The sequence below is a fragment of the Tiliqua scincoides genome, chromosome 2 (genome assembly GCF_035046505.1).
Source record: "Tiliqua scincoides isolate rTilSci1 chromosome 2, rTilSci1.hap2, whole genome shotgun sequence".
Taxonomy (NCBI): domain Eukaryota; kingdom Metazoa; phylum Chordata; class Lepidosauria; order Squamata; family Scincidae; genus Tiliqua; species Tiliqua scincoides.
In genome coordinates, this window is record NC_089822.1 from 206,393,493 (window position 1) to 206,417,196 (window position 23,704).

General features: G+C 43.8%; 1 protein-coding gene across 2 annotated transcripts in view; it reads left to right on the forward strand.

Annotated features, from left to right (window-relative positions):
- The window catches only part of MAPKAPK3 (MAPK activated protein kinase 3), an 83,947-nt gene extending 60,759 nt beyond the window's left edge, over nucleotides 1-23,188 (forward strand). For both annotated transcript variants that reach the window (XM_066614712.1, XM_066614713.1), the window contains 8 exons: nucleotides 7,357-7,421; nucleotides 9,624-9,703; nucleotides 10,755-10,881; nucleotides 11,656-11,731; nucleotides 12,023-12,147; nucleotides 14,829-14,914; nucleotides 20,068-20,148; nucleotides 20,637-23,188. In XM_066614712.1, the coding sequence (XP_066470809.1) occupies nucleotides 7,357-7,421; nucleotides 9,624-9,703; nucleotides 10,755-10,881; nucleotides 11,656-11,731; nucleotides 12,023-12,147; nucleotides 14,829-14,914; nucleotides 20,068-20,148; nucleotides 20,637-20,795 (799 nt within the window). In that variant the 3' untranslated portion in view covers nucleotides 20,796-23,188. The remainder of the gene's footprint in view (nucleotides 1-7,356; nucleotides 7,422-9,623; nucleotides 9,704-10,754; nucleotides 10,882-11,655; nucleotides 11,732-12,022; nucleotides 12,148-14,828; nucleotides 14,915-20,067; nucleotides 20,149-20,636) is intronic.
- The last annotated feature ends 516 nt before the right edge of the window (nucleotides 23,189-23,704 follow it).

Sequence of the window (23,704 nt, forward strand, 5' to 3'; positions counted from 1 at the left end):
CTGTTTGGGTCTCTGGAAAAGAAAACAGGATAGGGTTTGATTCTGAGTGCATTGTTTTGCTTGTTTAAAATATTTATATCCTGCTTTCTAGATTAAAATCTTCTTAGGGTGGCTTTCAAATTTGAAAATACAATAAAATTGCGCCTCCAAGATTTACCCACAAGCCATATTTGTGCACAACCTTTTCAGATCGCCTAATTGTCTACATGGCAAATGAATGAATTATGTGTATGAATAGCTGGTATAAAACTCCACTCCCCATCATACTGCTTTTGCATAAGCACTACTTCCTACCCTTGAGCATGTAAGAAGAAATATTAGTGAAGGAGTGCAAAAGATGTTCTCTGCATTTTGAGCAGGTGCTTAATAGGGCATTGCTCTTGGCTGGAGCAATTTTCTGCGGTAGAACTTTGAGGAAGGCATGCTTGCTAAATGGATATTCTCCAGTCATGACTAGAGAATGGTAATATGGCTCCTGCCTTTGACAAAGAACATAAGAACATAAGAACAGCCCCACTGGATCAGGCCATAGGCCCATCTAGTCCAGCTTCCTGTATCTCACAGCGGCCCACCAAATGCCCCAGGGAGCACACCAGATAACAAGAGACCTCATCCTGGTGCCCTCCCTTGCATCTGGCATTCTGACATAACCCATTTCTAAAATCAGGAGGTTGCGCATACACATCATGGCTTGTACCCCATAATGGATTTTTCCTCCAGAAACTTGTCCAATCCCCTTTTAAAGGCGTCTAGGGTAGACGCCAGCACCACATCCTGTGGCAAGGAGTTCCACAGACCAATCACACGCTGAGTAAAGAAATATTTTCTTTTGTCTGTCCTAACTCTCCCAACACTCAATTTTAGTGGATGTCCCCTGGTTCTGGTATTATGTGAGAGTGTAAAGAGCATCTCCCTATCCACTCTGTCCATTCCCTGCATAATTTTGTATGTCTCAATCATGTCCCCCCTCAAGCGTCTCTTTTCTAGGCTGAAGAGGCCCAAACGCCATAGCCTTTCCTCATAAGGAAGGTGCCCCAGCCCCGTAATCATCTTAGTCGCTCTCTTTTGCACCTTTTCCATTTCCACTATGTCTTTTTTGAGATGTGGCGACCAGAACTGGACACAATACTCCAGGTGTGGCCTTACCATAGATTTGTACAACGGCATTATAATACTAGCCGTTTTGTTCTCAATACCCTTCCTAATGATCCCAAGCATAGAATTGGCCTTCTTCACTGCCGCCGCACATTGGGTCGACACTTTCATCGACCTGTCCACCACCACCCCAAGATCTCTCTCCTGATCTGTCACAGACAGCTCAGAACCCATCAGCCTATATCTAAAGTTTTGATTTTTTGCCCCAATGTGCATGACTTTACACTTACTGACATTGAAGCGCATCTGCCATTTTGCTGCCCATTCTGCCAGTCTGGAGAGATCCTTCTGGAGCTCCTCACAATCACTTCTGGTCTTCACCACTCAGAAAAGTTTGGTGTCGTCTGCAAACTTAGCCACTTCACTGCTCAACCCTGTCTCCAGGTCATTTATGAAGAGGTTGAAAAGCACCGGTCCCAGGACAGATCCTTGGGGCACACCGCTTTTCACCTCTCTCCATTGTGAAAATTGCCCATTGACACCCACTCTCTGCTTCCTGGCCTCCAACCAGTTCTCAATCCATGAGAGGACCTGTCCTCTAATTCCCTGACTGTGGAGTTTTTTCAGTAGCCTTTGGTGAGGGACCGTGTTGAACGCCTTCTGAAAGTCCAGATATATAATGTCCATGGGTTCTCCCACATCCACATGCCTGTTGACCTTTTCAAAGAATTCTATAAGGTTCGTGAGGCAAGACTTACCCTTACAGAAGCCATGCTGACTCTCCCTCAGCAAGGCCTGTTCGTCTATGTGTTTTGAGATCCTATCTTTGATGAGGCGTTCCACCATCTTACCCGGTATGGATGTTAGGCTGACCGGCCTATAGTTTCCCGGGTCCCCCCTCTTTCCCTTTTTAAAAATAGGCGTGACATTTGCTATCCTTCAATCTTCTGGCACCATGGCCGTTTTGAGGGACAAGTTGCATACCTTAGTCAAGAGATCTGCAACTTCATTCTTCAATTCCTTAATAACCCTTGGGTGGATGCCATCAGGGCCCGGTGACTTATTGATCTTTAATTTATCAATGAGGTCTGAAACATCTTCTCTTTTAACCTCTATCTGACTTAACTCCTCGGTCAGGAGGGGCCGTTCGGGCAGCGGTATCTGCCCAATGTCTTCTGCCGTGAAGACAGATGCAAAGAACTCATTTAATTTCTCTGCCATCTCTAAGTCTCCTTTTATCTCCCCTTTCCCTCCCTCACCATCCAGAGGGCCAAGCGCTTCGCTGGCGGGTTTCCTGCTTCTAACATATTTGAAGAAGCTTTTATTATTCCCCTTAATGTTGCTGGCCATGCGTTCCTCATAGTCTCGCTTGGCCTCCCGTCTCACCTTCTTACATTTCTTTTGCCACAGTTTATGTTCCTTTTTATTCTCCTCATTAGGGCAAGACTTCCATTTACGGAAGGAAGCTTCCTTGCCCTTCACAGCCTCTCTAACTTGGCTGGTTAGCCATGCGGGCACCCTCCTGGATTTAGTGGAACCCTTCTTTCTTTGCGGTATACACCTCTGCTGGGCCTCTATTACTGTTGTTTTAAGCAGCCTCCATGCACTCTGGAGAGATTGGACTCTTTTTACCCTCCCTTTCAACCTCCTTCTAACCAGCCTCCTCATTTGAGGGAAGTCCGCCCGTCGGAAGTCAAGGGTTTTTGTTAGAGATTTGCCTGGTATTCTTCCCCCAACGTGCACGTCAAAACGGATCGCAGCATGATCACTGTTCCCCAATGGCTCAGTAACGTTTACATCTCTAACCAGGTCCTGCGTACCACACAATATTAAATCCAGAGTCACCTGTCTTCTGGTGGGCTCCGTGACTAGCTGCTCTAAGCCACAGTCATTTAGCATGTCAAGAAATCCGGTTTCCTTATCGTGACCAGAACACAAATTGACCCATTCAATATGAGGATAATTGAAGTCCCCCATGATTACAACCCTGTCCCTCCTTGTCACCTCCCTGATCTGTTTCCTCATTTCAAGGTCCCCATCCGATTTCTGGTCTGGAGGACGATAGCACGCCCCCAGTATTACATCGCTGCACAAGCCTGGTAATTTAACCCACAGAGATTCTACGGTGGAGTTGGACCCACCTTCAATCTCTACTTTGCTGGATTCTATCCCTTCCTTAACATAAATGGCCACCCCACCTCCAACACGCCCCTGCCTGTCCCTCCTGTAGAGTTTATAGCCCGGGATTGCGGTATCCCACTGATTCTCCGCATTCCACCAGGTTTCCGTTATGCCCACTAAGTCAATATTTTCCCTTGTCACCAGACATTCCAGTTCTCCCACCTTTGCTCGTAGACTTCAGGCATTCGCATAAAAGCATTTGTACACGGAATGCCCCAGGATGCGCTGCTTATTCGCTCCTTTGTCCCTGCATCCTCTCATTGTGCCAAACCGTCTATCACATCCCATCACCCTACCTTTCCCAATTTCTTCTCCTACTCTGCCTTTGTCTTGTTCTCTAACCTCCCCATCCTCATCCCATAGGGATGAGGAGTCCCGAACCGGATGCCCCTCGGCTCCTGTCGGCCTTCCCCCAGGGATCAGTTTAAAAGCTGCTCTGCCACCTTTTTAATGTTATACGCCAGCAGTCTGGTTCCATTCTGGTTCAAATGGAGCCCGTCCCTCTTGTACAGGCCCCGCTTGTCCCAAAAAGTTCCCCAATGCCTAACGAATCTAAACCCCTCCTCCCTACACCACCGTCTCATCCACGCATTGAGACCCCTGATCTCCGCCTGCCTAGCTGGCCCTGCGCGTGGAACAGGTAGCACTTCAGAGAACGCTACCTTTGAGGTCCTGGCTTTCAGCTTCCTGCCTTAAAGCCTAAATTTGGCCTCCAGGACCTCCCAGCTACACTTGCCCACGTCGTTGGTGCCGACATGCACCACAGCCGCTACCTCTCCCCCAGCACTGTCTACTAGCCTGTCTAGACGAGAAGTGATGTCCGCAACCTTCGCACCAGGCAGGCAAGTCACCATGCGGGCCTCACATCCGTCGCAAACCCCCCTCTCTATGTTTCTAATAATCGAATCCCCCACTACAAGAAGCCCCCGACCCCCCTCCCACCGAGAGAGGTCTCTGTTCTGTGTGTGTAGGTGCTACTTTATCAAGTAAATAATATTCTGTTGATATAATGTACTGCAGGGAGAAGACCAGAAATGGGGGAGGTTTGTAGAAGCTCCTGCACAGGCACGATTTGAGATAGTGAATAAATAAATGTAGGTGGTACAGTTTGCCTGTTTTCCTGGCATGCTGTAGGAGAGCTGGAACAGAGACAGAGGTGGAGTCATCAGTGTTGTGTTGAATACCCCTGCTGCTGTGTATTAAAAGGGAAATCTGTAGCTTTTATCAGTCGTTCTTCTAACTGAATGAGTCTTGTGTGACATGGAATATTCAACTTAAGAACATAAGAAAAGCCTTGCTGGATCAGGACAATCTAATCCCACAGTGGCCCTCTTTGGAAAGCCCACAAACCGGAGAGAAAGATGTGTGTCTCTATCATCATTGCTCTTCTGCAACTGATATTTAGTGGCTCCCTAGCCACTGAACTTGGAAGTAGTGCACAATCATCATGACTAGCAGCCATTGATGTTCTTCATGAATTTGTTCATGAACATGTACCAAGTACTGTGATAATGTCCACAAGTCAAACTACTCAGGCTTCATCGTTGTTAGAATGAACATGTTTCATCTGCCAGTTTGTATTCTGATCATATATATGTATGTTTGGGATATCATTTTCCCCAATTTTCTCCATATCAGTTGTGGCTTTGTATACAGGGTTTTAACTTTGCTTTCTATAGCAGGCCAGGCTTAAATTCTCTTCCTTTCCTTTTGCTGCATTTGTTGTTTCTCTTATTTGTTCCTGCCCCTTTTTTTGATGGCATCAAAACTATATAGGAATTTCTCTTAGCCTTCCTGCAGCACTGAGTATGTTGTGATCATTTCCAGTAGGGTCAACTAATAGCAGTGATTCAGCTTTCTCTGAAGAGCCTGCCTATATATTAAACCACAGGCTTTAAAACTCATTGTGCTTGTTTTTTAAAAAATAATTTGATGCAGGGTAGCAACCCACAGAGATCCAGTCACAAACAGGTTATTCTTTGAAGCTGCAGTCATGTAAGCAGTGAGGCAGCTTAAATCCTATTTAAGGCAGTTGAATTTAAGCAACCTAACTGTGTGTGAGACTGCACCCTGGTCAGGATAAGTAATATCCCTAAAAATATATTTGAAAAAACACCACACTAGTCTGACCAGCAGCCACAGATTGTCAGTCCAGGCCATGGTTGCCAGATAGCAATGCAGAGATCCTGCTGGTTGCTTTTCAGGTTCTGAAGTAGCAAGAGAGGCTGCAGCCACTGCACCCTCTGCCCCAGGGGTGTTGAACTGATTTCATCCTGGGGGCCACATTGGATTTATGGCACCTGCTGAGGGCCAAACTCCAAATGTGGCACCCAGAAGTGACCAGAACACAGGAAGTGATGTCATTTGTGACATTTCCTGTTTTGCTTTTTTGGAAAAAGCTGAGGCTTCCCCCTCACTCTGCTACCTCACCCCACCCCACCCCACCCCAGACACTCTCCTGTTCACTCCAGTCAAGAACCCTCTCTCTACTGACCTACCCCTCTCTCTTCTGCCTCACCCTTCCTAGACCCCATCTCCTTAACACCCACCAAGCACCCTCACCCTACCCCAGACCCCACCCTCTTAACCCACCCCAGAGGTGCCTCTGTCCGCTCATTCATGGTGCTCTCCTGCCTCTGACCTGCAGCATCCCCTCCTACCCACTCGCCCACCAGCCAGCTAAGCCTCCTGGTTGCTCCCCCAGCCCCCACCTACCTGCCACTGTAGCTGGCAGAGAGTCAGGGGGTGTTCCAGTGCGGCCCACCTCCGCTTGCTTCAACTGCTGGAGGGAATTCTGAGGGCTGAGCATCTGTGGCCCTCAGACGCCTCCTCCGGATGCAACCAAAGCCAGGATGAGCTCCAGCTGTGCCCGGGGGGTGATTCAGAGGGCCGGGGATGTCACGCATGGCATCTCCGACTATCAGAAATATGTTCTGAGACCTCATAATGAAATGAAAAGTTATTTCCAGATTTTCTGAAAACTCTGGTTGCAGTTGGAGAGAGCGGGCATGGGGCAACCCCAGAACTTCCCCAGAGCATGCAGGCCACCTGAAATGGCTTCGCGGGCCATATGTTTGACATCCCTGCTCTACCCTTTCCCCACTCTTTCCTTCTCCCCCATCTTACTACAGCAAGCAGAACTTTCATTTTGCCTCCTGGTTGACTATGAAGAAAGGTAGTCAGAGAACTGGTGATGCAAGTGTGGCTTCAGCTTCTGCTGCCTGAGCATTTTTAAAGGAACCAGCAAAATCTCTAGCTTGCCAGCTGCCAACTCTAACTCAAACAGGAAAGTCCACAATTGCAAGATGAACAAAAGAACGTTCTGCTGTAGCCATTGTGAAACACCTCTCTGAATGTTTCTGTCATTCAAATGTAGTGCACAGATCTTACCAAGAGTTCATTCTTAGTAATCTGTGATACTTATAAAGGTTTACAGGGAAATTTTGGGTCAGGCCAAGCCCTCAGAGGGTTGATAAACCACATGGACTTCTGAAGATGATAGGAAAGTACCCACCCTGAATGGAGGACACAGGGTGATCCCAGTGTCGACTTGTTGTTAGTGGCTTGCTGCTTTTCTGTGTAAAAGGAGGCTTTCCACAGTCAACACAAGACAGTGTTAACCCATGGAATGCTTTGAAATAGTCATTCACCAAATTGCACATAGATATTGCTAGGTCTGCATCTGCAGTATGGGTGAAAGACTGCCTTTGCGCTGGAGAGTGAAAAGAATTCCTAACTGCCATTTCCATGTATCTTGGTGGTTCCACAACTCAGAACCTGAATAAGCAGAAGTTGGATGAAGGTGACAACAAGTTGTTCAACAACTACCCAGCAAGCATATCAGGACTGTTTACATGCATTTGAGCAACCTGTGGGGAAAAAAAATGATTCAGGCCTTCACTTCTGTTATAAGGCCACAGTAACATTAGCCACTCTTTTGAAGAATAGGGCAAATCTTAGAAATGTATAACAATTCTGAAATGGCAAAACAGCAGTACCCATGCAGCTAAGCTACTGAAGTTGAGCCCTCCTTTTGTTCTTGGATTCTGAATACTCTCTGTGTGGATTCTTTGTTCACAGCATGGAAGGAGGAGAACTGTTCATCAGGATTCAGGAGCGGGGAGACCAAGCTTTCACCGAGAAAGGTAGCACATTCAAATGTTTTTATAAAATGAGCTTAATCTTAAGTTAGAGAGAAAGGAAGAGTGTGTAGAAAAGCTTAGTTGTGAAACTAAACACAAAAATTCTAAACCTACGCACACATATTGTGTTAGCTAAATTTTTCAAAATTTGTGGTAGAATTTTTGTGTTTTACTGTGGATACTCGCCTATAGTACCTGAAATCTTTGCCAAGTAATCAACCTGCAATTCTCACTTCGCCTTATCTCCCGGTCAATCAGAGGGCAAAGCCTTTCAACTCTGAAAAGTTTCCTTTCTCAAGGACAGACAGGCGCCAAGTTTCTTAAGCAGCAGGCAGGCACAGCTCCTTAGAAGCAATTTGTTAACCTTTTATTCTCCTTCCTTCTGCTGCAGCCTGGTTCTGCTTTGCAAATGCTTGCAAAGCAGGTCTGTTTTTTGAAACACCAGGATGGGAATCCTCCTTTCCATCTGAAGCAGGCTATAATTCAGTGCACCCTTACTTAAGAATAACACCCATGGAAAACAGTGGGTCTACTTCTGAGTAAAAAGGGTTGCAAATATATGCAGCTGCATCTTTCTGCTGTGAATTGAATTGCACACTCCCAGTTATGTGTTATGGGTTGTACGTTGTACGTAGAGCTTCTGGCTTAACACACCAGACACCTTAAAGGTGGATTTGATTCATGGTTCTCCTCATGTTCACCTTAAATGTGGATTTGATTCATGGATCTCCTGCAGTGGTTACCAACCCTTTTCACTTGCATATCCCTTGGCAGCCCATTTCCATAAATTGTGCCCTTCATATTAGCAAAATGTTTGTAATTAATAATACAAGCCCTCATCTCCTCTATATCAAAGCCCAGACTTCATGTATTCATCACAGTGTTTTCTCTTTTTATCTGTTTGAAGAACAGAAGGCTCTGCCTTTGCACTGTTTTGCACCAGAAGTGTGCTGAGAAATTCTGGGTGATTGATCACTTTCCATATTATGTTTCAGCTTTTTTTACTGTTCTGGTTTTCAATCACTGGTGCTTACATGAATTGATAACCAAAAACTAGCTATTGGTGGGGCTTTCACAGCCAACTAGCTACCTCCCTTCCTGCCTTGCTGGTCCTTGCAAGGCATTCCTGTCTTGCAAGGCATTCTGGAGCATGACCTGCCTTTTCCTACCATTATTCCATTATTTTTCAAGTACCCCTAAAGGTCCTTTTGAGTGTCCCTGGGAGTACATGAATACCAGGTTGGGAACCACTGTTCTACTGGTATGTTGTTTACAGTGTACTTACTCTGTACAAAAAGGTGATGAAGACCAGAATTTAAAAAGAATAAAAATGTATCTTATGATCTTTTACTATGTTTTTAATAAATTAGGGACTACAGTTCTTAGGTAACAATTAGTGATTAGATTTTTCAGGATCTGGCCTCGGGTAAAATCAGGCAAAATTATAGTCAGACACCCCCCCCCTAAGTTTAACCCCCGCCTTATTCGAGGGTCATAGAAAATTCCATGATTGTTGGCTCAAAACCTGCCCTCGACTTACCTGTGGGGTCGACTTATGGACGAGTGTCTGCAGTGTTTTGCAGCGGCTTCACTGTAAAACAACAAAAAAAGAGTGGCCCGTCCTGCATCCTGCTTGCACAGAGCAGAGATGTGTCCCATAGTAAAAACCCTCCCCTCCTCCAAGCTATCACTGTCATGATGGGTGTGTTCGAACAACCCTGGCAATTCACATCAAAAGGAGTCCTTCCTACATTCTACCTAGGAGTACTCAGCGATGAGAACTGCTCCGCACCTTGCTTTCTATGCATGCAGGTTGTATAATGTGGCCTTCTACTGAACCAAACTCTTAAACAGTTGAAAAAAATTTTTCCCACAAGAGATGCTGTTAGTTTGTGTGTAGATTGACATACCACATACCCCAAAAGCACAGCATTTATCTTCCTGAAGGTATGAAAAGTGTGCTTTCTACCATTTTTATTGTTACTGTCTAAGCAGGGGGTTGAGGAGCAGGCAGAGATTAAGAAAAAAGTGTGGGGGCACTGTTGTTTGCAAAACCTAAACACAGCTGTTGAGGCTAATTTTAGTTTTTCCCTGCCTTGACACTACTCCTGTAAACAAACAAGCTAGTTGATAGTCAGAAGCATCGGCTAGTTGCATATCTCTGAGGTATGGTAGGAATGTTAATGTGACCTTTTTCGTTTCTAGAGGCCTCTGAAATAATGAGAGACATTGGAACAGCCATCCAGCATCTGCATGGGATGAACATTGCCCATAGAGATGTCAAGGTGAGGCTTGAAAATGCCTTAGGAGGAGTGAAGAAAAAATAAACTATATAAGCCAGTGGATGATGGTAACCTGTACAGGCCATATTGCTACACTGATTTGTTCCATTTTTTAACTAGGCAAAGTAGAACTGTTCTGGTCAGAAACCCAAGTATCTATGGTTCTCTCGAAGTGTACAGGTTGAGCCTACTTTTCTGCAGATTTTGCATTCACGCATTTGGTTCAGCAGGGAGGTGTTGCCTTTCTAGGACCTCCTGCATGCAGCCTCCATGGGCTTCAGAACCACCTCCGGAGGCGACTGGAGCATAGTTCTAGTTCCCTCTGGAGAAGTGGTCTCCGAGGCTTTCAGAGACCTTCCTGAGGCCCGTGGAGGCTGTGCCACAGCCTCTGTGGGTCTCAGAAAGACCTCTGGAAGTCCTAGAACTGAAAACTGGAAGCACCTTTCTAAGACTTCCAGAGGTGTGGAGGCTGCATGCAGCCTCCACGGGCCTCAGAACAGCTCTGAACACGGCTGGTCACATTTAGAGCTCAGAGGACCCACGTGATTTGTTCTCATGCAGAATTTGGTATCCACGATGGTTCCAGGAACAGAACCCCCGCAGATGATGAGGTTCCATCTGTAATGTGCTTTAAAAAGACATATTGAAGAAGGCCTAATGTTGATTTAAATTGACATCACCACATTGTGGCTTACTGACAGTAGAATACAAAGTCGCTTCTAGGTACTATGCCAGTCAATTTAAAGCAGTGATTTTCAATCTTTTTTCACCTCATGGAACACTGAGAAGTCACTAAAATCGTCAGTTTTTAAATAATTGACAAGGCACATCACACTGATGGCCAGGCGCTCACTAATTAGCCCTACTAATATATGACCCTCCCATGGCACTCTTGCAGACCATTTGTGGCACACCAGTGTGCCATGCTGTAGTGGTTGAAAATCACTGATTTAAAGGAACGAATCACAACAGAACCAACAAGTTCAATAGAGCTCATTCCAATATTCCTCTACTGTTCAACTTTCATTTTCTTTCTCTCTTGACACCATCACAGCCAGAAAACTTGCTTTATACATCCAAAGGAAAAGATGCGGTGCTCAAGCTCACTGACTTTGGGTTTGCCAAAGAAACTACTGTACAGAATGCACTACAGACCCCATGTTACACTCCCTATTATGTAGGTGAGTCTGTTTTCCTCACTGTTCTATTTACAGGTTTTGAGAATTGGAACCAGTAGAGAATGTTGTGCTTTGACAAACACACTTCTCCCCTACTGTCAGGTTTTGGCAACAGTCAGCCTGGGTTAAGGGGGTGGTTGTCCATGTGGGCCAGAAGCAGCTGCTTGGCCTCAAACAATCGGGTAGAGTACTAAAGCAGCTGTTGAGGATGGGGCAGAAGTGTTAGCAACAGGGTCCTCACACAAAAAATAAGTTGCTTGAGCTGATGAAAAAGCTCTAAAGTGAGTGCTTTATCGGGGTTGGTAGGTCAGGCATTGGCCTTGGGGTCAGCTGACTCAGGCTTGCTGGCACTCGCCAAGCATAGAACTTGGCCTTCCAGGTTTGTTACAGAACAAACCTCTTTTGCACTGGTAGCACAAGAGGTAAGGTGCCAGTCTGATTGCTGGGAGCCCTAGTTCAAGGCATGCACACCATGGTGCTTTCCTCCCACACACAATGTGAAACATGACTATTTATCAAGCTTCACCAGTAGCTATAAGGCTTACATAGAAATATTTAAAGGTTTTTTTTCCCCCAAGAAGCAACCACTAATATTGAAAACAAACAAAGGCTGCAATCCTACTCACACTTTCGTGGGAGTAAGTTCCATTGACTATAATGGAATTTACTTCTGAGTAGACAGGCATAGGATTGGGCTCAAAAACATATGTATATTCTCCTGCCACCCAAATGAAAGAATCTGACATTCACTTAGTTCTTTTGGTTCCCACTCCTCAGCCCCAGAAGTTCTTGGTCCTGAGAAGTACGACAAATCCTGCGACATGTGGTCTCTCGGTGTCATCATGTATATTCTGTAAGTGTGAAGTGAGGGGAGAGAAATAGGTTAACAAATTAGTTCTTTATATGTTTGGTATGAGCAGATATTTGCCTTATATCCCAACCCACTCCCATTCCTGATGTCATTGGTGCAGTAGTGATATTTATGCTGCACTAAGAAATATTAGTCACTGGGATATTACTCATTCCATCATCATAAGAGTTGGCAGCCATCTGTGACTCGATTTAGGATTGGGGGGAAGAGAAATGGAGATGCAACAATTGCCTAGTTAGCACAAGTTCTTTTCTATATTCCAATCTTTTGCAGCCTATGTGGGTTCCCACCATTCTATTCCAACACTGGACAGGCCATCTCCCCAGGAATGAAGAGGAGAATTCGCATGGGGCAATATGGATTTCCAAATCCTGAATGGTCAGAAGTATCTGAAGAAGGTAAATCAGTGGCTCTACATCTCTGGTACACGTTGTGATAATGAATGATGGGTTGTTGTTTTTTTTAAAATGCACTAATTCTGCAATGGACCTGCATATATGCTGCTTTGAGGCCTATGAAAGATGAGATTTTATAAAAACAAATTAACAAAAATCTGCCTAGGCCAGGGATTCCCAATCTGTGCAGCACAATGCCCTGGGGTGTCAATGGACATCTGGGGCATCACTGGAGGCCCACTGTGTGGCAACGAGACGGTGGTATGAGCCTAAAAATAGAAGCAGGAGGCTCTGTGAGGCAGGCAGAGCTGCTGTGCACAAAAACCTCATGCTTGCAAGTGCCCTCCCTCCTGCCCTGGCCTCCTTACCTCTATTTTTAGGCTGTATTCAGTCTCTCAACCCAGAAGTAAGTGGCCAGTGACGTCATGGTCTAGGCTTTGAGAAAGCAATATCTATCTTTTAAATACTGCAGAGTGTGAGAGAGAGAAGGTTCACCAGAAGAGAGAGAGAAGGTTCACCAGCCCAGGGACAAAGTTAAGCAAAACTAAATAACTGTATTTCTTAAATCTTACTACTTCAAGCCCTGCACTTAGTGGGGCTGGACCAGCAAACTCGCAAGCAAGTATAAGTTCCCATGATGAAACACTGTACCAATGCATCATCATTACTTGTGACATTTTTCTTGCATCTTTTTTCTTCCCATTTTTCACTTCACTTTCAATTTGTATCCAGCTTTTCCACAAAAGGAATTGTGCCCAAAGCGGCTCACAATGCATAAAAAAAATCTTTAATTGGCTTCAACATGTCACGCCAGTGCATGGTTGGTTACCACTAATGTGTCAGTGACAACTGCTGCTATCAGATGTGATGTCATCTCACGGGATTATGTGGCACAGAGACAAGGCAGGTTATGTGCAGGACTGTGAGAAGCTCATTCAAGCCATATTCATACTGTAGTCCTTTTGCAACCTCAGGTCATTTTTGCTGACATAATGGCACACATTTGATAGTTATGACTGACATACATAACACAAGGGGCATACTTTATTTCATAGATAAAGGTGCAACAACTACCAAGTTATGCTCTCCTGTCTCAGCTGCATGTACGTATATCAGTACTAGAAGTTCCTTTTACCCATAAAATTTATTTTATTTATGTAAGATTTTTATACTGTTTTTCTGGTGCTCAGAGTGGTTCACAACAAAAATAAATAAATACAATACAGTCAGCCCTTCTCATCCATTGATTTGGCACCCATAGATTTGACCCAATGCAGGTGCTGACCCTGTGTCAGAAGGACCTCCTGCATGCGACCGGAAGGTCCTTTGAGGGCTTTCTGCATCTACAGGGGACCCAAGAACAGTCCCCTGCAGATACCAAAGGCCCACTATAATAAAACATTAAAAGCAATGAATAAAAACAATTAGGATGCAGAAGCCAATAAGAATATAATAACAGCAACAGCATAAACCAGCAACAAAGACCTGTAGGTATTTAATTAAAATGGGGTCTCAAGAGTTCCCTCCCTCCCTCAAATGCTAAGTAGAATAGGTATGTTTTTACACCCCTCCAGGAATGAGGAAATGCAAAGTGAGACGATTCTCAGACTTTTGTTGATTTCTGGCCTGCAGTACTAAGCGTACCCAAAGCTTACTTTAGAGCAGGGCACTCCACACCCTGTCCTGTGGGCTGAATTCAGCACATGGCCAATTCTGTCCCCTGGGTGAGAGAAACATTCTGTTCCACTGGGATCTCCCCCAAACTGCGGGCCGGCCAGCCACGTCTGGGGTCAGTTGCCCCAGCAGGCTTTGCGCCTGGATTTACAAGCAGATGTGGCTGGCCCACATGCAGTTTGGGGGAGATCGATGGCATAGTAAGGAGACTCCCCAGCAGAACGGAGCGTTCCATTTGCACCAGGGAAGCCGTTCTTGGAATGCAGCAGTCTCCAGTTTGGAAACTGCTGCTTTGAGTAAACCTGATTAGGCCTAAACTGTTAAGAATGCATGCTGGGTGACTTATTATACAGGTGTACCTTGACTTTCATCCACTTGACTTTTACTGCTTTGCTCTTTCAGCCGCGTTCAGTTATAACGACATTGCAGATTTCATCCATATGCGTTCCTCTTTCATCCAAACTTCCATGATGTTCGTCGATATTCTTATGTTTATTTTTCTTTTATTTCTATTTGTTTAGGTTTCGAATGCATTTGTGTGTGTTACATAGTTATTTACGTTTTTCATTGGCTGAAATAATTTGCAAGCTAAATAAGACTGCTTTTATATTCATCCAATTTTGACTTTCATCCATGAGATGGTCCCTAAGCAGATGAAAGTACAAGATATTGCTGTACATGCCAACTGAGGATAACACTTCATTCATCTGAAGACCTTAACCCACAAAAGCTTATGCTGAAATAAATTGATTAGTCTTTTAAGTGCCACATTATTCTTTGTTTTAGCAGCAAAGGGTTGTTTTACAGTTTGGTTTATGGAACCATTAACCCTATTTAATACTCTCTTGATCCATGCTTTTCCTTCCTTTTCCTCTTCTTTCTCTCTTTGCAGCTTGTCATTAAATAAGGTCGCAAGAGCTAAACTGTTCTAATTTTTTTTTTCAGGATGTTGTTGTTTTGTCTAAGTGTTGCAGGTTTTTGTCATCTGTATTTATCTTTTCATTTTCTAGCTAAGCAGCTAATTCGTCTGTTGCTGAAGACAGACCCAACTGAGAGAATGACAATTTCTCAGTTTATGAATCACCCCTGGATTAATGTAAGTCTTGCACAGTCCTTCCTCTGTGCATGTTAATAAGTAGGTGGTAGCTTTTCACTTTCTAAGCAGTACAATCCTGACTGCCTGCGTATGGTAAAGGGGAGTGTAACTAATTTATTTAACCAGGAGTCTGCCCTGCATATTTAAAAGGGCTTGAGCTTGCAAAGCTATTATTTCTCCACCGCAGTGTGAGGGCACATTTTTTTAAAAACCTCACAAAAATCCAAAACTTTCCTTGTCGGTGACAGTTGAGTACATTACACCCCCATCCCAACTGCTCTCAGCTAGCATTTGCTGTTCACTGCAGTATACACACCCCTCACTTATAAAAAGCCGAGTTACCTCATCAGTGTAGGGTTTATAGAGGACTATTATTAGACATCCAAGGCACCATCGTTCCAAACTGTGTTGATATGAATAGAGAACCTACTGCTTTGAGGGCATTTTCAATCTTTGGCACTGATCTAAAAATGCCAGGGGCAGGGAGTGGGGTGGTGATGGTTGTGGTTTATATACAGAGCTCTGAACAAACACTACCAGAGGCTGCTTTTAATGGTGATGCTAACAAAAAGGCCGTGGCAGTCCTGGACCTCTTTCATCAAGCAGATTTTTTTTTTTGTCTAAAAGGTGCCATATCTATTTTGTGTACTTCTGTGCAGAAATTGCCATTGATTGTTTGGTCTACATGGTGTATATATCCTAGTGTATACTATCCCAGGCCAAATGTGCAGCTATTCTGTGGGAAAACACATCGGTGAGTTTCCATCCATGTGGGATTTGCAACCACACTACCAATCATTCTTGCCTCTGCTTCCCTCCCTTCACTTGTAGGCCCACAACAAGAGTGAGGATGGAGAGTTTCTCTGTGGGGAACATGGCCAAATGAAGGGAAATTTGGTGAAAAACCATCCATTTTACTTGAATGTAAATGTTTTTTGTATGTGGGAGGGGCAAACCTTGTGACTCCTTCCAGTGTATGCACAATCTGCATATTGAGGGTGCATGTACCAGTGTGCATGATGGGTCACCCTTCTGAGGGCAGCACACCTTTGGACTACCATAATGGCTGTGTGTGAGGCTTTGTTTCTTTTTTGTACCTTTCTTTGGAGAAGGGTGATTAGGCATCTAATCAATGGGGTCGCTATCTTGCCATGATCATTGGGACTGCCACCTACCTGCTACAACCATGGCAGATGAAGCCTTAGCCACCATCTCTGTGTGGAAGTGCTTTAACTTCATCCTCAGCTGATGCAGGATGACTGACCATTGTCTGAGGCTAAGTGGCTTCCCCCCTCCCCCTAACCATTTTTTGTTCACACTAAACTAATATCTCTAACACCTTGCCCTCCTCCCAAGTTCAGGGTAAGTGTAGTGTTGTGGTTGTATGGATTCCTCATTTCTCATGCCTTTTACTGCTGTAACTCTTTTTAGCTTACAATGGAGCTCATAGATCTCATGAACCCTTCTTTAATGCAAAGTACTTAGGCCTTACAAAACTACATTTAGGGCACAATCCTAACCAACTTTCCAGCACCAAGATAAGGGCAATACAACTCCAAGGTAAGGGAACAAATATTGCCTTACCTTGAGGAGGCCTCCGTGACTGCCCCCCAACTGCAGGATGCAGCACTTGCCCCACTGGCACAGCTATACCAGTGCTGAAAAGTTGGTTAGGATTGCACCCTCAATTGTCTCAGAAATGGAGGCAACAATAAGTGCAAATAGCTTGCTTGGGTCTCACAGATATTTTGTGTCTGTTATACTCTATGTTTAGTGCAAACTAAAGGAGCAGCTATACCTGCAGCTGAGATTAAAACAAAAATATAGTTGAAGAGTGTTTTAAAGGCTAGTGGACCAATGCTTTACCCGGAGAATGCTATTAAATAAGTATCTAGTTGCTAGCAGTAAAGGTATGCTTATAAATGTAATGAGCTAGCAAATGTAATCACAATGTAATGATAGCAAAGATAACAGGTTTTTGTTCCATGGACATCTCACCTGGCTTTTCATCATCTTTGAATGTTTAAGAACAAGCTAGCCACTTCTCCAAATGAATAAAGGAGTAGGATGGGGGGGGAAGCAAAGCACTACTTTCTTCTCTTTTTGAAAATGTAACTTGCAAGCAGCAGAGAAGCAAGACTCTCTTGTCCACCATCTCCTCACTGTTCCCCCCCTCCTTCAATACTTGTGCTTTAGTGAGCTGTGGAAGTCCTTCTAGATTGCACACCAGCTTTGATGTCGTCTTCCTACTTTGTAGCATCTGTCATGGTGACATTTCGGTACTAGTTCCCAGTCCAGGTTCATATGTTTGTGACAAGAACTATAAGTACATCTGTATAATTTTCTAGAAGAATGCAGACTCTCCCTTAGCTCTAGTAAGGCTCTCATGAAAAATGTACAAAAGAGATGACCAAAGCTCAAGTGGAGGATGCTGTATTCAGCTGAAATTGCCACCGAATTTTTAAGCGCCACCATCTCATATAGAGGTTAACTAGATGATAACACTAATAAGGATCATGTAAAGGTAAGGAGTTGACATTATGTGAAAGTGGTTTCAGAAGAATCAGACTGGGGTGCTAACTCTCTTGGACTCTTAACGTCCTCATAAAGGCTGCACCCTCTTTTCATCTTTCCGCAGTCCTGAGCCTGCACACTTGCAATCATGGCTCATTTCGCATGCTACTTTTTCCTTTTGGCTGCCAAGTGCTCCGTTGTAGGAAGCCAAGACTATTCCCACCCAGTGTGGATGGATACACTTAGAGATGAAGGGGGAAGAAATGGAGCAAGGGTAGCTAAATTTACAAATGCAGAGTTGGGGGGGGGAGGTGCAGTTACTATTATTTTCGGCAAACAATTGTGTCTTTAATTTTCCTGATTGCCCTCACTGTGATGAGAAGTCAATACAGGCATGTAGTAAGATGGCACAGCTGCGGTCACAATAGAAGTCTTTGTTTTGTTCTAAGGATGACCTGTTTTGCCACAAAGTGCATAATTCTTTTCTGAGGAAGAGAAGAAGAAGTCAGTGAGGCAAAGTGTTACCGTTACCATCTCCGTCGGCTGCTTCTTTAGCTGCGATGGGGGCTCTTTTCTCCTCAGACGGGCCAGTAGAACCCCCAGCTGCCCTGTGAGAGAAGTCATCAAAGCAAAACAAAAAACATGCTTTCCATTGTTTTAATTATTTATTATTTGTATTAATTTTATGTAAGCCACACTGGGAGCCTCATATGCTGAAGAGCAGGGATAAAAATGCTAAATAGTGTAACATTGTCCCAAAGTGAAATAAGTTACCTTGCAGCAGAAGACCGTCCTAAGAAGCCATATGGTGGAGACTTTTTATGCCAATGTACATGGAAAGGGTGAGCAGAAGTATCAAGGAAATACATAGCAACACAAAGCCTCTTCTCTCCAAAGAGGTTTTAAAACCTCCCTGCTCTCTGTGCTCCCTTTTTAAAGCCAGGAAGCAGACACAGTAGCGGTCAGCCAGAGACCATCTTGCAACCAAAAAAATGAATATCTCCTATTATGAGTCCTACGTGAGGGATACAGATGGTATGTGTGCTGTCCATCAGCCATCACTTTCAGTTCTTCATAAAAGTTAATTTATTTTTACAGTCCTTCAGAAACATCTTTGGTATTCTCTGTTTCGATTTACTGAGACAGAGGTAGAATATTGATTTGACTGACATCACATACCAGGCAATGAGTAAAGTTCAGAATAAAACCCAAGAGGGCTAGTCTCATATTCCGAGCTAGTAATTACTGGCTGTGTGTATTTGCACATCCTTATATTACCTGAGTGCATAGTGCAAGTTCTTTTTAGCGATCGTGATTAGGATAGGGGCTACTCCCATGTAACATTTGTGTCCATGTCTGTGTGTGTATGGAATGATATTTTTGTAGTATACCTATGAGGAAACATGGCATCTGAAAGGATCAATTGTGTGAGTGTATGTGAAGGACTCGTGAGCAGGATACCAAAGGTATAGCTGTACTGCAAATGTATGTTAACATTTAACGAGCACTGCTCTGTAGTCAACAAAGAAGGCTCTTTCGTTTCCTTGAGGAGAACCAAGGATCTCTGCACACGTAGTTCTTGAAAGCAACATTAAGCCACTAATCTATGCATAGGGTATAGATTTTAATAGCTCATTCCAGCACTGATTACAAACCACCAAATAATAAAATGCACTATGGGTTTTGAGAAGAAAAAGTTAGAATATTTTTGATTCATTTTTGTTCCTAAGCTGCTGCAGACTCAAACTGCCCTCATTTCCCATTATGTTACTTGAGTGCTTCCTTTTCTGACAGTGTGTGCGACATGGCTTCCTTACTCGTGCCAGTTGGAGCAACCTGTTCTACTATCATGGCTGTGCATTTTACTCTCATGCAATCACTCCAGTTTGCATAAACTGGTATGAAAGTTGGAAGGGTGCAGGCTCTGGAGGTCATAGGCTACATGTTCCTGCACTGTAGTAGAGGGACTAGAACTGTTGGGCCTTTCTAACTTTCTTAATTGATGACTTAACTAGACATTTTGTTTAAGCAGGCCTGTAGAAGCCCCATTACAAGGTTTGGGGTTTGCAAAGGAAAGCTACTTTGGGAGGGGACAGTAGAGAGCAGGAAGGGGCACTTCACCTTTTTTTCCACCCACCAATTTCCTGTTCAGAATTGCTGCCCCCAGCTCAGTCCTCTGTGGGGAATGCATGTTTGCCCTAGCAAACATGAATATGCAGGGGGAAGCCACAGTGGTTACAGTTGGGAGTGGCAAAGAGGTTAAATGCCCCCAGCCTTTTGCTGCTTCTCCAGTCCCAGTCCCCCTCTCAAGCAGCTTTCTTTTCTAAAGGAAGAAAGAGGGAAAATTAAAACACTCCATGACTGGGCTCTAATGTGCTCATTTCATACAACATGTAGAAAACCCTTCAGTTCTTGCATAGGAAGGCTTACAGCTACAATCCTCTGCAATTGAAGCATCTTCACATTAAGCATAGCAGTGCTCAGCAGGACAGTTGCATACATTTTTCTTCTCATGTTGCTTAGGAGACATATTTATATGTAAGACTTGTCATATCTCTGCAGTAAGGACAATGAGTGGCAGCGCATGAGTGTGTTGTTGTCAGAACAATGTTGATGCCTTCCTGCTTTGCTTTCCTTAGCAATCCATGGTGGTGCCACCAACTCCTCTTCACACTGCCCGGGTCCTACAAGAAGATAAAGACCATTGGGATGAAGTGAAGGTAATGATCACTTATGTTAGTAAGCAGATGCTTCCAAATCAAGATAAAGATGTGTGGACTGTCTTTAAACTTCTACAGCTCTAACTAGTCTGAACTTGGCTTCAGCTTTTCCTTTCCTTTCTTCCTTCTTCATAATGGTTGCTAAAATATACACAAGTGAGTGCTGAAAATGTTTCCTGTATTTAGCCAGGGCACAGGGAAATGGTTGATTTCTAGATGTTAGCCAACAGATAGTGGCATAAGAAACAACATCATAATCTCATTGTAAAATGCAGTATTTTATTCTGTTGTCATTTACTCTTTGTCATTGATGTGTCCCATCTGCGTGGATAGGATATGTGGTTGAACTTTCTTGGAGGACAGGGTACAATTCTTAGTTTTGACTCATGGAGGAAAAGGGGGGTCTGTGCAAAGTGGGCTCTGTTTTTGTCAGAGCAGAGTGGGATGTGCCACTTTACGATGTCACCATTGCTTCCTGTGCATTTCAGGAGGAGATGACTAGTGCTTTGGCGACCATGAGAGTGGACTATGACCAGGTAAAAATTAAAGATCTGAAAACCTCCAACAACCGTCTCCTCAACAAACGACGCAAAAAACAGAAACAAGGAAGCACTTCTTCAGCATCTGCTGGATGTAACAACCAATAAAGAGAGGAAAGAAAAATAACTCTCAGCAGGAACAAATAGCCCAACTGGAGTCAAGCTCACCTTGTGCTCAAAAGTACATCACTGAAGTACATATGAACTACAGAGAAGGTGTATTGTGGCATCCAATACATGACTTTCTGGAACTTTTTATTTGGTCCCTGGGGTTTTTTCCCCCTCCCCTTTTCTAAAAAGGAATGTATTTGTGCTTACCATTCTTTTACACTAGTAGAGAGTAAGCAGAGCTTAAGCAATTCCAGAAGACTCTGGGATTCTAGTGACTCTTTAGATGAATATTTGGTACTGAATGCAACACAGATTCAGTATTTATTCACAATGGGCACAGTCTAGCCAAGTGTGACCACTATTACGTTCCATTGATTTCAATACAAGAGATTTAAGCTGCACTCCTAAAGGCTCCTACTTGGAAGTAAGCCCAATTGAACTCTGAGGGACTTGCTTCTGAGTAGACATGTGTAGGACTGCACTTTAAGCATGTGTTTAACTCTCTCCCCAATTCAATTCAGTTGGACATAGAACTGATTAATGCCTAGTGAATTTGAGAGAAATGAGTGTATGACTTCTGCTGTGCTGTAGGCCGAAGGAGCAGAACGATCAGAGTATTTCAACAGATAATAGAACCATACTGAAAAGGGTGAGGAATATAAGCTCTCCGTGTATTCCTGCTAGGCTGGCATTTTGTTTTGCTGCTCCAACATGCTCAAGTTGGAGAAAAAGTATTTTATTTCTCATCTTAACGCTGCCAACTCACACAGTGTCCACAAGAATGGGGAATAATTGCTTAGGAACTAACTTACAGTTTCAGCCTTAAAGATGTGTTTCCATAGTCACAAATTTCTACACAGAAAGCCATTTCATATAGGAAAAGCTGTGAAAATTACATGTAGATTGTCATACATGGTGATAACACACACTTCTCTTCCACGGCAGCTGCAGACATAGGAAAGTTGCAATGGGCCTCACCCCTAGTGAGTGTATAATACGTACAAAGAAATAGGTATGTGAACAACTGTTAAATGTTAGGATTCAGCTAGTCAGATCTCTTATTCTCTGTATCTGTTATGATTGTTTTCGCACATAATTTTCATAGTCAGTACTTTATAAGATTCAAACTTGAGGAGTTAAGAATCAGTGATAAAGCTGCAGTAATCATTGAGCAGTGTTTTAAGTCCAAAGTGGCGGACTTGCACAAATAACTGAAAACGTCAGTTGAAATGCTTTTCTATGCAGTCCAGGAAGAAGGTCTTGATCCATATAGAAGTCAAGGTCTAGTCTTCCAGTTCCTTGGTTAAAAACAGGGCCTTGTGCTAATTTCAGACATGCCATCTACATTCTGTTTATAACCATCATGTTAAAACCTTTCAAGCATCCTGTATTTCCTTGATGTAGGTAATGGAAAAAAATTTAACAAGTGAACTTGCCCAACAGTGCTCCAAATTTAAGGAACTAGACCTACAAAGGAGAACATCTACATGGATATGCGCATAATTACATTTTTTGCCACATATGCGAGATTTACTTGGTTGAACATATTTACGGCCAAACACTTTTCCCCCTTGGTATGTTAGGGTTTAGCATGGACACAGCAAAGTGTGAGGGGAAAAAAAGCCCGTCGCACAAGTGACATTTTTTCAGGAACTTGTCAACCAGAACTAATGGTCTCAAATGGGGAATTTTCAACTTTCCCTTATAACATATCATGAAAGCCTAGTCAGGTGGAACTCCCTTCATATGCTACCTGTTCTGTTTTGAGTCATTCTGTCACATACAAGCTATTCCAATGAAAAGGGGGAATGTGATAACACAGAAGCAAGTGCCTCAGCCCTCTGTTGAAAAAGATGCTCTGCAGCCCCCTGTTCATGACCCTCTACCCTGAGCTTTCATTTGTGCTGTAGTTTGGAGGGAATGAAGAACAGCAGAAGACATCAGTTGTCTTTTCTTACCTTATCCTTAGCAAGTGAGAGAAATCCCCATGCTTCCCTAGAGTGGAGCAATGTGTTCTACTTACGGCGTGGATTGAAAAAGTTAACAAACCCCCGTTGTTTCTTACTTGCTTCAGAATGCAGTACAAATGAGAGAAATCTCTGCCTCTCTGGTAAGCTCTCTCCTCGTGCCAGAGGACTTGAGGTAAAGGAAAAGGGGATTGGTAGCAAGCATGTCTAGTGGCTGGCTGGTAAGCCAAGGCTTCCAATATTTGTGGACCCCTGCATGATAACCTCATTCTACCAACACAGGGTAACGGGTATTGTGAATCTACAATAAACAATATCTGTATTGATCACTCAGTGCCTTCAGTAGATGTTGGACTGATGTTAAGAAGCACTGGATAAACCAAGCTCATGATTCTTTTTTTAACACTGCATAAATTAATAAATGGTGCTTTTGCATTTTTTCTTAAGTGGACCATTCTTCTTCCATTGTGATTAATGTATATTTGTAATGGGGCTCTGCATCAGTTTACTCCACATGATGGAAATCTTCTCCACCCTACTAAAGAAAAAAGCAGCTGCATTAACAAAAAAAATGGCAACCTAATTTCTGTTCAGAAGGGCTCCTATGTAGAAAGAACTAACATTCTTATAACCTAATCCTAACTAAACTTCCACACAGTAATGCAGTGACACCAGTGTGGTTTCTGCCTGCATTGCACAGGAGAATTATGGCTGCTAGAAGTCTCCTTGGCATAAGCTCCAGCAGCTGTGGTCTGATCAACTCCAGCAATATCTCTGGTGGAAGTCCATGTTGACTCAGGAAGGTGGCTGGGACACGGTGTGCAATGGTGCCACCAATCCTGCTCCCACCCTGGACCTGATCCACCCATTTCCACCCCCTCTCCTTCCTGTTCCATCTCCTCCCTGCCTTCTTCCCACCCCTGTGCTGAATTTACGTGG